General features: G+C 49.8%; 1 protein-coding gene, 1 non-coding gene and 4 pseudogenes across 2 annotated transcripts; all 6 read right to left on the reverse strand.

Annotated features, from left to right (window-relative positions):
* Positions 1–4,447: 4,447 nt before the first annotated feature.
* On the reverse strand, positions 4,448–4,553 carry LOC146180958 (5S ribosomal RNA; annotated as a pseudogene).
* A 666-nt stretch (positions 4,554–5,219) lies between these two features.
* On the reverse strand, positions 5,220–5,335 carry LOC146180959 (5S ribosomal RNA; annotated as a pseudogene).
* Positions 5,336–5,908: 573 nt separating this feature from the next.
* LOC146180960 (5S ribosomal RNA) lies at positions 5,909–6,027 on the reverse strand. The gene has a single exon (XR_014700541.1). It is a non-coding gene; the product is annotated as a 5S ribosomal RNA (ribosomal RNA).
* Positions 6,028–6,599: 572 nt separating this feature from the next.
* On the reverse strand, positions 6,600–6,718 carry LOC146180961 (5S ribosomal RNA; annotated as a pseudogene).
* Positions 6,719–6,738: 20 nt separating this feature from the next.
* LOC146180962 (uncharacterized) lies at positions 6,739–8,117 on the reverse strand. Its single transcript, XM_084577836.1, has one exon. It carries the CDS (start codon positions 7,756–7,758, stop codon positions 6,799–6,801), a length of 960 nt encoding a protein of 319 aa, XP_084433962.1. The 5' UTR covers positions 7,759–8,117; the 3' UTR covers positions 6,739–6,798.
* Positions 8,118–12,243: 4,126 nt separating this feature from the next.
* On the reverse strand, positions 12,244–12,362 carry LOC146180963 (5S ribosomal RNA; annotated as a pseudogene).
* Between the last annotated feature and the right edge of the window lie 1,194 nt (positions 12,363–13,556).

The following is a 13,556-nucleotide window of genomic DNA, read 5'->3' on the forward strand; positions in this document are numbered from 1 at the left end:
CATTTACACGGGAGCAATGCAACACTTGCATTACATACCATAACTTACTAATTAAAAACAGGTTGCAAACTGCGGCTCTTGCAAATATTGATAATTGAGCGCTTTTCCATTTATCCGCTTTTTCGCGGGTTTCTCTGACCTGCTCTAGCCAGTAAGGCTCGCTTTCCTTGTAAAATTCCAAGGGCACACCCAAGTACTTTGCAGGCGTTGTAACCCACGACACATTAGCGAAAGTGTCGGGGGTCAGCTGCCAGTCTCCGTGCCAAAATCCCAGGCACTTACCCCAGTTAACTTTACTCCCTGTGACTTTGCTAAAATGTTTTACCACCTCCACTGTCCTCTTTATACTCTCCTTATTCACACAAAAAACCGCAGCGTCGTCTGCGTAAGCCAGCAATTTGACTTCTGACTCCTGCAGTCGAAAACCATCAATGTCATTGTTTTGTAGGATGCTTAAACACAATGTTTCTATATAAATGCCGAACAAAAGAGGGCTGAGGGGGCAACCTTGGCGCACCGAACGTCGTACGTTGATGGGGGCCCCCAGTGACTTATTGACAATTAATCTCGTAGTGCAGTTACGGTACGCCAAGGCCACTCCCTCTCGAATAACAGAGCCGACATTAACATGGTCTAATATACTGAACAGAATAGCATGCGCCACACAATCAAAAGCTTTCTCCAAGTCCAACTGCAGTAAAGCAACACACGCATGAGTTGCATCGCAGCATTCGAGCACACTTCTCGCTTTGTGAATGTTCTGAAAGATGGATCGCCCTTTGATACCGCACGTTTGGTGAGGGCCCACTAGTTCGCATATAACCGTTTGTAGTCTGCCAGCAAGCACTTTCATATAAATCTTGTAATCAACGTTTGTCAGAGCAATGGGCCTGTAAGACGACAACTGCCTAAGCTTATCTGGTTGGTCAGTTTTCGGAATAAGTACTGTGTGCGACGATCCGAAAGACGCAGGCAGTGCCTTCAGCTCATACGCTTCATTAAATAAGGCACACAACAAAGGAGATAGCTGTTGCTTGAACGCTTTATAAAAAGCCGCACTCAGGCCATCAGGCCCGGGTGATTTCCCAGGGTTTAAATTTTCTATTGCCTGCTGCACTTCTTTTTCGCTTATTGGCCGCTCCAGTCTTTCTTTTTGTTCGTCATCAATTTTTGACATCGCGTCAAGAAAGGATTCTTTAAAACGGTCCAAATTAACCTCTCGGGACGAAAATAGCTCTTCATAATACTCCCGGAAAGCTTCCGCGATTCCTTCGTTATCGGTTTCTGTGCGTCCTGCCCAATCTACTTCTGCCACGTGATTTCGCCTTGCATTTGCTTTTTCTATTCCCAACGATCTTTTTGTCGGCGTCTCATCCATGGCCAATTTTTCCGCTCTCGCACGCACCAGTCCTCCGCGATAACGGTCTTCGTCATTCAGTTGAAGTCTTTGTTTTATTTTTCTAACGTCGTCCATGTATAACCCTGGCGTGTTACACTCCAGGCTAACAATTTATCTAGCAAAGATCTTAAATGCATTTCATTTTGTTTTTCTTGAAACCGTATGCAGCTGGCCTTTTCTATAGCTTTGATTTTAATTTGTTGCTTACACAGTTCCCATTCTTGACCCAGTTCGTGGGTGTCCTCCTGACAAATATTACCAATTTCTTCTTCTACTAGTCTGGTGAATTGCTCGTCATTCAGCAGTTTATTATTTAACTTCCACAATTCCCAATTAAAACCGCTACCTCCCTTTCTTGGTCCAATTGTACACTGAACCATGCAGTGATCTGAGTACGTTACCGCCAAAACATAATAATCCTGGCATTTTGGAGCCAGTTCTGCGGCCACATAAATTCTGTCAAGGCGGGCGTGGCTAGCACCCTGAAAATGCGTATACTGAACCCGTCGCTCGCTCGTGAGACACTCTGCAACGTCTTCCAGTGCAAACTCGTCAATCAAGCGCGAAAGCACCTCTGTGCTACGATCCCTAAATGTACGAAGGCTAGTTTTGTCACCGGAGCTCAGTACACAATTGAAATCCCCCAGAAAGACAAGTTGCTTATCCGTGTTTAAATACCCTTCAACAAAATCAAACAAAGCAGCCCTCTCATCAACTACCGTAGGTGCATATATACAAACAGCACGCCACTCAGCCGAGCAAAAACTAAAATCGAGGACCACACCCCGACCCGACGGAAAAGAAGCATGCGACTGCACTACAAGACCCGGCAACTTCTTCACAAGCAGGACGCATCCAGCAGAAGTACCGACTGCATGGCTGACAACTGCGTAAAACCGCGACGTGAAACGTTGCACCATGCTCTCGGTCTCTTGTTCACCCTCGACTTTTGTCTCTTGAACTCCAAGTATATCGACGTCATTTTCATTTAAAAGGCGCAGGACCTGGCTCTGCTTCCTTTTTGCTGCTAGACCTCTCACGTTAAGGGTCGCAATCTTTAGTGACAGGACATAAGCCATTTTGTTAGAGTGAAAAGAGGCCAAGAGCATGGTGCTTACCTTTCACGTCTAGCATGGCGCTAGACGCTTTCGTTGTCGCCCGAGCCATGAGGTTGGACTGGCCGACCTAGTGACAGGGGCGGCTTTTCGGCAGCTCTCCTGTCCGTCGAGACATTCGGTCTTGGTTTGAAGGTCGCCCTCCTCCCTATTGGCGTTTTTATCGGCGGCTCGTCGTTGCTAGCTGCCTCTGCCTCATTCGTCTCACTGGCGCTCCCGTCGTGGGCACGCTTCGCAGGGCCCTGGACGTTGGTCGCTCGGCCGCTGCTCCCTTCGAGGGTCCCCCGTCTGCCCGCTGACTCCGGAAGTTCAATTTTTGAGCTCTCGGCATCGCTCACCGTTTCTTTCTCCGACGGTCCGTTGCTTGGCAGTGCCACTTCCCTGTCTGGTCCACCGAGCATCTCGTCGCCACCCCCCGGGGGCACTAACATGCCTGTCGTTGCTGCCATCCTCTCATCCTCTCCGACCCCTTTTGCGGCCTCCTCCGTCTCTGCGACGTCCATTCGGTGTTCCGTCATGTCCGCCCTCGCTGTTGGTGCAGTAGCCACTGCATACGTTCGTACGCAGTCTTCCTCCGAGTGGCCAAACCGCTTACACGTCGCACACCGCGGAATCTTACATTCCCGGCGCACATGACCGGTCCCGCGGCAGCGCAGGCACTGCATGGGCCGCGCAGGCACCACAACAAGGGCCAACTCCCCTGCTACTCTTATCTGGTGAGGCAGGTCTTCTATCTTCATCCCAGGCTTCAACTTCAGAAGCACGGTTCTCGTTGTTGAGCCCTTTTCGTGCACTCCCTGGACTCGCCACCGCTCACGGGTCACTTCCGTCACCTCGCCGAACGCCGCAAAAGCTGTTCGGATATCTTCATCCGCCACGCCGTGCAACATCCAGTGGAGCCGTAGCTTCACCTGTTGGTCCTCGGGGTCAATGACGATACACCGTCGACCTTTCACTTGAAGCTCCTTGAATGCTAGCAGCCGCTTGGTTGCTTCCGTGCTGTTCAAAGTCACCGCCCAGACATGGTTTATTTGGTAAGCCCCCAAGGCCACCACGTCTGGGAGCGTATCAATCTTGGCCAGGGCGTCCCGGAAATCTTCAACCCTGAAGGGTCGCACTCGTACGTCACCGTGCAAAAAAACTGTGTTGAAAACAACACGTCCGGTGGGCAGATGCGGCAAAATAATCTGATATTCCTTGTCGTCGTTTTCCTCAAGCCTGTTACCGCGGCCAGCCTGGGCCGCAATCGCCGCTCCGCCGGAGCTCATCATTCTGCGTCCGTACACGCCGGTGGCCGGAAGTAGAATGACGTTCAGCATGGTATGGCCGATGGCGAGAAACAGTCGTTTCGAGCGGCTTATGTACTGTTTTAACTGCTCATTGACTACACATGCAGTTAAGCGCTGTCTTTGTGATGAGGCACCGAGTGTGCATTTACATGTTATGAGCTGTTTCCAGCCATTCTGGCGAACAGAGCGCGCTTTGGCACTCCAAAAATTAAAGAGCAGTGCGAGAGCGACGATCGCGAGTCGTTTACACATGAATGCATGGTGCACATGAATGCATGGTGCACGGACTGCACTGCGTTCACCGATGAGCCCGAACTGTGCGGTTGTGGCCACTGCAAATGGTCTCAAAAACTGTAAAAGTTGCACGGCAAACTGGTGAATGAGGTACGTACGCGTCAAACTGTCACCGAGAAGTCACGCACGCGATCGCCTCGAGTAATTCTGCGCCGTATACATATGCGCGTCGCACCTCTTCGTGCATGCGCGCAAAGTTATGATTGAATCGACACAGATATTAACGTGACCCGGCCTGCTCGGCTCATCTGCAGCCAGTAGAATCTGCGACGCCAAAGTGACAGTGAGAAAATAAATGGAGAAGCCAGCTGCGTGCGGTGAGAAAAAAAAAAACAAAAGGAAGTGCCATCAGCACTCGGTGTTCCCAGGTGGTCTCCCTCCCAAGTACTGACCGAGCCCAATGCTGCTTAGCTTCGGTGATCGGACGAGAACCGGCGTATTCAGCATGGTATGGCCTTTTTTTTTTTTTTTTTTTATTGCCTGGCTTTTTTCCTGTTGTTTTGAGTTCCAGTGCGGTGTATTTGTGTTTCAGCATGGTATGGCCGATGGCGAGAAACAGTCGTTTCGAGTGGCTTATGTACTGTTTTAACTGCTCATTGACTACACATGCAGTTAAGCGCTGTCTTTGTGATGAGGCACCGAGTGTGCATTTACATGTTATGAGCTGTTTCCAGCCATTCTGGCGAACAGAGCGCGCTTTGGCACTCCAAAAATTAAAGAGCAGTGCGAGAGCGACGATCGCGAGTCGTTTACACATGAATGCATGGTGCACGGACTGCACTCCGTTCAACGATGAGCCCGAACTGTGCGCTTGTGGCCACTGCAAATGGTCTCAAAAACTGTGAAAGTTGCACGGCAAACTGGTGAATGAGGTACGTACGCGTCAAACTGTCACTGAGAAGTCACGCACGCGATCGCCTCGAGTAATTCTGCGCCGTATACATATGCGCGTCGCACCTCTTCGTGCATGCGCGCAAAGTTATGATTGATTCGACACAGATATTAACGTGACCCGGCCTGCTCGGCTCATCTGCAGCCAGTAGAATCTGCGACGCCAAAGTGACAGTGAGAAAAAAAATGGAGAAGCCAGCTGCGTGCGGTGAGAAAAAAAAACAAAAGAAGAGCCAGCACTCGGTGTTCCCAGGTGGTCTCCCTCCCAAGTACTGACCGAGCCCAATGCTGCTTAGCTTCGGTGATCGGACGAGAACCGGCGTATTCAGCATGGTATGGCCGATGGCGAGAAACAGTCGTTTCGAGCGGCTTATGTATTGTTTTAACTGCTCATTGACTACACATGCAGTTAAGCGCTGTCTTTGTGATGAGGCACCGAGTGTGCATTTACATGTTATGAACTGTTTCCAGCCATTCTGGCGAACAGAGCGCGCTTTGGCACTCCAAAAATTAAAGAGCAGTGCGAGAGCGACGATCGCGAGTCGTTTACACATGAATACATGGTGCACGGACTGCACTCCGTTCACCGATGAGCCCGAACTGTGCGCTTGTGGCCACTGCAAATGGTCTCAAAAACTGTGAAAGTTGCACGGCAAACTGGTGAATGAGGTACGTACGCGTCAAACTGTCACCGAGAAGTCACGCACGCGATCGCCTCGAGTAATTCTGCGCCGTATACATATGCGCGTCGCACCTCTTCGTGCATGCGCGCAAAGTTATGATTGAATCGACACAGATATTAACGTGACCCGGCCTGCTCGGCTCATCTGCAGCCAGTAGAATCTGCGACGCCAAAGTGACAGTGAGAAAAAAGAATGGAGAAGCCAGCTGCGTGCGGTGAGAAAAAAAAACAAAAGAAGTGCCATCAGCACTCGGTGTTCCCAGGTGGTCTCCCTCCCAAGTACTGACCGAGCCCAATGCTGCTTAGCTTCGGTGATCGGACGAGAACCGGCGTATTCAGCATGGTATGGCCGATGGCGAGGAACAGTCGTTTCGAGTGGCTTATGTACTGTTTTAACTGCTCATTGACTACACATGCAGTTAAGCGCTGTCTTTGTGATGAGGCACCGAGTGTGCATTTACATGTTATGAGCTGTTTCCAGCCATTCTGGCGAACAGAGCGCGCTTTGGCACTCCAAAAATTAAAGAGCAGTGCGAGAGCGACGATCGCGAGTCGTTTACACATGAATGCATGGTGCACGGACTGCACTCCGTTCACCGATGAGCCCGAACTGTGCGCTTGTGGCCACTGCAAATGGTCTCAAAAACTGTGAAAGTTGCACGGCAAACTGGTGAATGAGGTACGTACGCGTCAAACTGTCACCGAGAAGTCACGCACGCGATCGCCTCGAGTAATTCCGCGCCGTATACATATGCGCGTCGCACCTCTTCGTGCATGCGCGCAAAGTTATGATTGAATCGACACAGATATTAACGTGACCCGGCCTGCTCGGCTCATCTGCAGCCAGTAGAATCTGCGACGCCAAAGTGACAGTGAGAAAAAAAATGGAGAAGCCAGCTGCGTGCGGTGAGAAAAAAAAACAAAAGAAGTGCCATCAGCACTCGGTGTTCCCAGGTGGTCTCCCTCCCAAGTACTGACCGAGCCCAATGCTGCTTAGCTTCGGTGATCGGACGAGAACCGGCGTATTCAGCATGGTATGGCCGATTTTTTTTTTTTTTTAATACCTTTTTATTGAGACAAGCACGATACATTGTTAAAAGCACCCCGGCTGCTTCAGCCGGTCAAAAGTTAAAATGACTTGATTTGAACTAAATCGTCAAGCACACACATCCACGCTGGTGGGTCTTTCTGCACTCGGTACACATCACGTATATAACATACACTTTCTACAAAGTTTTCCTTTGTAGTTCGGACGTTTACATCTGCATTGCGCACCGCCATTCGAGTTTCCCATAAACTATGGAGGCCGAGGAGCATAATCATGTCATAAGGGACACCTGTGTCATCTGTGTCTGTTGGTAAGTAGCGGATTCCAATCGGTGTTAAAGGTAGTTCCTTTTTTAGTGTACGTTGCAGGACATCCCAATAGAAGATCGCGTCCCAACATTCAATGAACACATGTTCAACGGTTTCTGGCTTTTTGCACAGCAAGCAGTTCGTTGTCCATGGTACAAAAATGCCTTTGTCAGATAGCCATGTCTTAACCGGCAAGGTTCCCGTGTGCAGTTTGAAAAAGAATGTTTTTGCACTTGCTTTAACTGGCATCCTTTTAATTCTTTTAAGAACATCTTGTCCTAGGCCTCCAGAGTTTATTATACGATACAGAGGCACTGGCATGATTAGATCTATAAGATCTTTGTACAGTTTTTTCCTCTTTACAGTACTGAGATACTCTTGTGAATACCGAACCTTGAGAAATTGCACAGAGTCAACAACTTCTTTCAAATAACCTCTAGCGCCACAAGTTGACAATCTCACAGTGGACACTATAAGATCAGGAAGAGCTCTGCTCAGACGCACCTGCATCATTGAGCGCAGGAAGGGGTCTTTCTGATCCCTCATAAACATAAAACGAGACACAACCTGGCGAACAAACAAATGTGCGAGACCCAGACCACCATCTTGAACTGTTCGAAACAAATTGGTTCTTCTGACCCTCTCCCAAATTGAATTCCAGATAAACACAGCAAATACCCTATGCATTTTTTGCACATTTACACGCGACATAGCCAGAAACTGCAAAAACATACCACACTTTGGCAATTAAAAAAATGTTGCATACTGTTGCTCTCGCAAACATCGACAAGTCTCGTCCTTGCCATGCCCTTGCTTTCTCGCTCACTTTTGACGTCGCCTCGTTCCAGTAATCTGCGCTCTTGTTATAGTGCTCGAGAGGCACACCCAAGTAGTTCAACGGCATGTTTGTCCACTGCAGATTCGCGAACAACGGTGGTGTAACTCCCCAGCTTCCGTGCCAAAAGCCCACACTCTTTTCCCAATTGATCTCAGCCCCAGTTTGCTGGCAAAACCGCTTGGCGACGTCAGCACTTTCTTGTACACTCTCGCGGTCACTGCAGAATACAGCAATGTCGTCCGCATACGCAAGAATTTTAACATTAGATGACTGAAACCCGAAGCCATTTATTCGGTCGTTGTTAATAAGACTTAAACAGAAGGGCTCAAGGTAAAGTGCAAAAAGCAGTGGTGAAAGTGGGCATCCCTGCCGTACGGAGGACCGCAGAGGGATGGGTTCACACAGGTTCTTATTGACAATTATTTGAACTGTACAGCTGCTGTAAACCATTTTAAGCCCGTCTTGTATTATGCTGCCCACATTTACATGTTCCAAAACTGAGTACAAGACATCGTGCGCCACGCGATCAAACGCCTTCGACAGGTCTAGCTGTACCATTGCAACTCGGCCACCGAACACATCACAGCACTCAAGGATACTTCGAGCGATGTGCACATTTGTGCAGATGGTACGCCCTTTCACTCCGCACGTTTGGTGCGGTCCAACTAGGTCCGTGATGACACTCTGTAAACGTTTGCCAAGAATCTTCATATAGATCTTGTAGTCGACATTTGTGAGGGTTATCGGGCGATAAGCCCCCACAGATAGCATTTTTTCTCGGTCGCATGTTTTGGGGATAAGCACAATGTGGGCAGTAGAGAAGGAAGGTGGCATTTGTTTAACATTGTATGCTTCTGCAATCATATCGTATAGCAGCGGGCTGACTTCTCTGAATGTTTTATAGAAAGCAGCGCCTAACCCATCAGGTCCTGGTGTTTTCCCAAGTGGCAGGTCCTCAATAGCCTTCTGAACTTCCTCTAAGCTAATAGGCTGTTCTAAGCGCGCACGTTTCTCTTCGTCTAATCGAGGCATGAGGTGCAAAAATTCGTCCCACAGACTGCCCTTTGCGCTTCTGTCATTCCCTATCAGTCCTTTGTAATGCTCAACAAACACTCGCTCGATTTCTTCGCGGTCGGTCGTTATTCTGTTGCGGTAGCGGATCTGTTGAATTTCATTTTGTGCTGCATATCTTTTTTCATCACACAATGCGCGCTTATTCGGCACTTCACCAGCCCACAACTTTTCGGCGCGCGCCCTTATCACAGCCGCTCGGTACTTATCTGCCTCCAGAGCTTCTAGATGGCTTTTGACTTCTCGGATTTCTTTTATGTACAGACCGGGCACTGCTGTTTCCATACTTGTCAAAAAGTCTAATTTGCACTCCAATTCTTTGATTCGTTTCTTTTCGCTTTGATGAAGGATAGTTCCTCGTTCTATCGCTTTCATCTTGACTGTGTTCTTAAAATTTTCCCACTTATCTGCGCAGCTTGCTGATTTGACGCAAGGCATTTTGAATAAGTCTAAATTTGTTTAACAAAGATTTCATCCTCCAGCAATTTAACATTAAATTTCCAAAGTTTCCAGTTGAAACGAGTCCTACTATGTTTCTTCCCAAAGCTTACAATAACAAGGCTGTGATCGCTGAAAGAAACATGTTTCACTTCATGGTTGGAACACATTGTCACAAATCCTATGCTTGCGTATACTCTATCTAGTCTTGCATTGCTACAGCGTTGGAAGTGCGTAGCGAGCCTTGAAGCAACACCCAGCCCAGATCTTCCATGTCGTGCTCTTGAATTATTGTATACCGAGATACTGCGCACTCTGATCACGCACAGGGGTGATCGGCACTCGATCCTCTGACATGCAGACACAGTTAAAATCACCCATCAAAACGACGCTTCTCTCGCAGTTCAAAAACACTTTGACCTTTTCAAAAAAACTAACACGTTTCTTGTAATTGTTAGGGGCATCACTCTCCAAGAGCATCCAGAAAGGGTGAAATCGACAACCAGTAACCGACCCTCTTCGGATATGACAATGGTTTCATTCCAAATTTCAAGATTATTTCTGAAAAATAACGCGCAACCTCCGGACTTTCCAACCGCGTGACATACGCAGACATTGTATCGGGACCGAAAAATTTCAACCATGTGATCTGTGTGTTCCTCGCTCTCAATCTTAGTTTCTTGTAATGCGATTATATCCAGTTCATTTTCTAAAAAGAGGCGGTTGACCTGACACTGGCGCTTCCTCGCCGCCAGTCCACGCACGTTCAGTGTGGCTACGCGTAGTGGCAATTGAATCTTTTGTTCATTCTTAAAGGCACCCACTGCTCGCGCAGTGCTCACCTCAGGGTACCGTGGCGCTGAAGGGGATTCCGCGTGCTGGAGCTCCACAAAGTGCACCGCCTCGCAACGATCACACGCACTTTCACAGTCCATGGCCAAAGTTTGACGGTCAAGCTCACAGTTCCCTTCCATGGTATATCGTCTCCACCATGGCACGCTGATCCGGAAACCGACGGCAGCACATTACAGCTGTAGAAGCGCTATTCAGGCGCCTCTACCGCAGGTCGTATGTCTGGTGGAATATTTGTTCTTGGCCTGTAGGGAGACCGTCGCGTCATTACCGCCTTGGTGGGCGGCTCCTCCGCGGGTGCTCCATCAGTTTGTCGGTCATCTTTCACAGTTTCGAGGTAAGCGCGTTTTGTGGTCGTGACAGCTGCTTCCTCCAATGAGACCTCTTTATGAGGGTGTTCGACGTGCGGTTCGTCAAGTGTTCTAGCAGGGGCTCTGAGAGTAGGCGGCTGCTTTTCTTGGCTCGTCTTTTCCTCCGAGATGCGTTGCGGTACTGGAGGTGCCTCGGCCGGACTTGTGCCGCTAGGCCCAACACTTGAAGGCTGCGTGCTCTTCTCGACGGTTGCTGTTTTGCCTCCAGCTGCCCTTGATTCCTCAGCCTCCACCTCGTCCATAACGTGTTCAGTCACATCGACGTTCCTTCCTGGTCCGGTCTTGCTTGCGTACGTAGGTACACACTCGCTTTCGTCGTGACCAAACCGGCGACAGCGCGAGCACCGAGGTACCCGACAGTCGCGGCGAATGTGGCCTTTCCCATGGCAGCGGAGGCAGAGCGGAGGCCTCCCAGCTACAACCAAAAGTGCAGGCTCACCGGCTATTCGCAGTTGATGAGGTATGTCTTCAACTGTCACGTTGGATTTCAGCTTCAGGCTTAGTACTCGTTGACCCTTTTTCTGTGACGCCGTGCACACGCCAGCGCTCCTTCGAACACTCGGTCACCTCGCCGTACGGAAGGAAGGCCGCACGCACTTCATCAGTCACGTTGTGAAGGACCCAGTGCACTTTAATGCGAACCTCTTGCTTGTTGGGGTCAATCACAATCACAAGACACCGGTGCTGCTTCACAGTCATGCTCCCGGCAGCAAGCACTTTCTTCACGGCTTCCGTGTTCTTAAACGTGACTGCCCACACATGATTCATTTGGAATGCTCCCAAGGCCACAACCTCGGGAAGCAATTCCAAACGGGCAAGGGCATCCCTGTAGTCCTCGACCCTATACGGCCGCGCTCGAACGTCGCCGTGCAAAAATACGGTATTAAAAACAATACGACCTGTTGGGAGGTGGGGCAGCATAACTTCGTAGCCTGTGTCGTTATCTTCAGCAGCAAACCTGTTTCCGCGGTTCGGCTGAGCCGCTAACACCGCTCCGACGGAGCTCATGATAACGCGTCCGTTCACAGTGGTGGCCGGAAGTGGAATCCAGCATGGTATGGCCGATGGCGAGAAACAGTCGTTTCGAGCGGCTTATGTACTGTTTTAACTCCCCATTGACTAGACTTGCAGTTAAGCGCTGCCTTTGTGATGAGGCACCGAGTGTGCATTTACATGTTCTGAGCTGTTTCCAGCCATTCTGGCAAACTGAGCGCGCTTTGGCACTCCAAAAAGTAAAGAGCTGTGCGAGAGCGACGATCGCGAGTTGTTTACACATGGATGCATGTTGCACGGACTGCAGTCCGTGCGCCGATGAGCCCGAACTGTGCGCTTGTGGCCACTGCAAATGGTCTCAAAAACTGTGAAAGCTGCACAGCAAACTGGTGAATGAGGCACGTACGCTTCAAACTGTCACCGAGAAGTCACGCACGCGATCGCCTCGAGTAATTCTGCGCCGTATACATATGCGCGTCGCATCTCTCCGTGCATGCGCGCAAAGGGATGATTGAATCGACACACAGATTAACGTGACCCGGCCTGCTCGGCTCATCTGCAGCCAGTAGAATCTGCGACGCCAAAGTGACAGCGAGAAAAAAAAATGGAGAAGCCAGCTGCGTGCGGGGAGAAAAAAAAAACAAACAAAAGAAGTGCCATCAGCACTCGGTGTTCCCAGGTGGTCTCCCTCCCAAGTACTAACCGAGCCCAATGCTGCTTAGCTTCGGTGATCGGTCGAGAACCGGCGTATTCAGCATGGTATGGCCGCTTTTTTTTTTTCAGTAACAAAAAACCTTTATTTACACACATATGTACAGGGCTGCAACTCAACCAATAGCCGAGTGCATTGATTGCTTCTCGTGTTAATGTCGGCCATAGGAAACGAGAGGGGAGATTGAGCACAATAGAGAATTATGTCGAGAGGTCTGGTAAGAAAGGGTCAGGAAAAGTAACATAGCCTAAAATTCGCCATTGAAAGTCATAAAGGAAAACCAGAAAAGAGGGAAAAAAAAACATCACTTGGGCAACGCTGCCTAAAGCATCAGCTGCACCCAAACCGTTCGTACTGGCGTGTCTTGAAGACAATCACAGCGCGGCAGCCTCGCCGTAGTTCCTCCTGCAGGCTTTCGTCGGTGCCAGAGGACTCTAGTGCGCTCACTGTCCACTCTGTTTTGTCCAATAGGTGCCGCCACGCTGGTTTCGGCCAACGCACACACTCCACCACATCCACGCGCACACGCCAGAGGGCATGCAACGCAAGCACTGTCACAATGTCTCGAAGCTCTGGACGATCACAAGTCGCGTCGAGACACAAGAGCCCTGGCCACGTGACTTCCCAATCCGTGGCGAAAAATCCCCGTACTTCGTCCCAGAAGATGTGCGCCGTGTTGCATTCCATAAGGATATGTTGAGCGGTCTCCCGTCGGCCACACAGGAGACAGTTAGCGCCCCATGGTAGGAAGAAACCCCGCTCTTCCTGACGAGCTTTCACGGGCAAAACTCCTGTGTGGAAACGGAAGAAGAAATCCTTGGAGCCTGTTGGAACTGGCAGCTTCCTGACTCGCTTGAGGACATCAGTCTTGCCCACCCCAATGGGTGGTTGTCAATATACTGGAGGTTGGAGAAATTGTGCCAGCAAGTCCCAATAAAGCTTTCTCGGTTTTACTGCGAGCAGGTACTCCCACGAAAAAAGCCCTTGCAGCAGCGCCAGGGACTGCGCTACCTCCTTGTAGAAGGCTGTGGCTCTCAAGCCATGACCTATTGGCTTAGTTGTGGCCAACCAAGGGGCCAAGTGCGCCGAGCCTAGATACTGAGTGGCCGCACGAAGAAAATTATCCTTTTGGCTTCGAAAGAAAGTGAGCCTTTGAACTACAAGTTTAAGTTCTATGTTCACTAAGCCCAGTCCGCCTCGCTCCATGCTCCAGAAGAGATTGCTTCGGCGCATGGGCTCTGCCGTAGAGCGCCAA

This window comes from Amblyomma maculatum, chromosome 8, assembly GCF_055883805.1.
Source record: "Amblyomma maculatum isolate TAMU_Amacu chromosome 8, ASM5588380v1, whole genome shotgun sequence".
Classification (NCBI taxonomy): Eukaryota; Metazoa; Arthropoda; class Arachnida; order Ixodida; family Ixodidae; genus Amblyomma; species Amblyomma maculatum.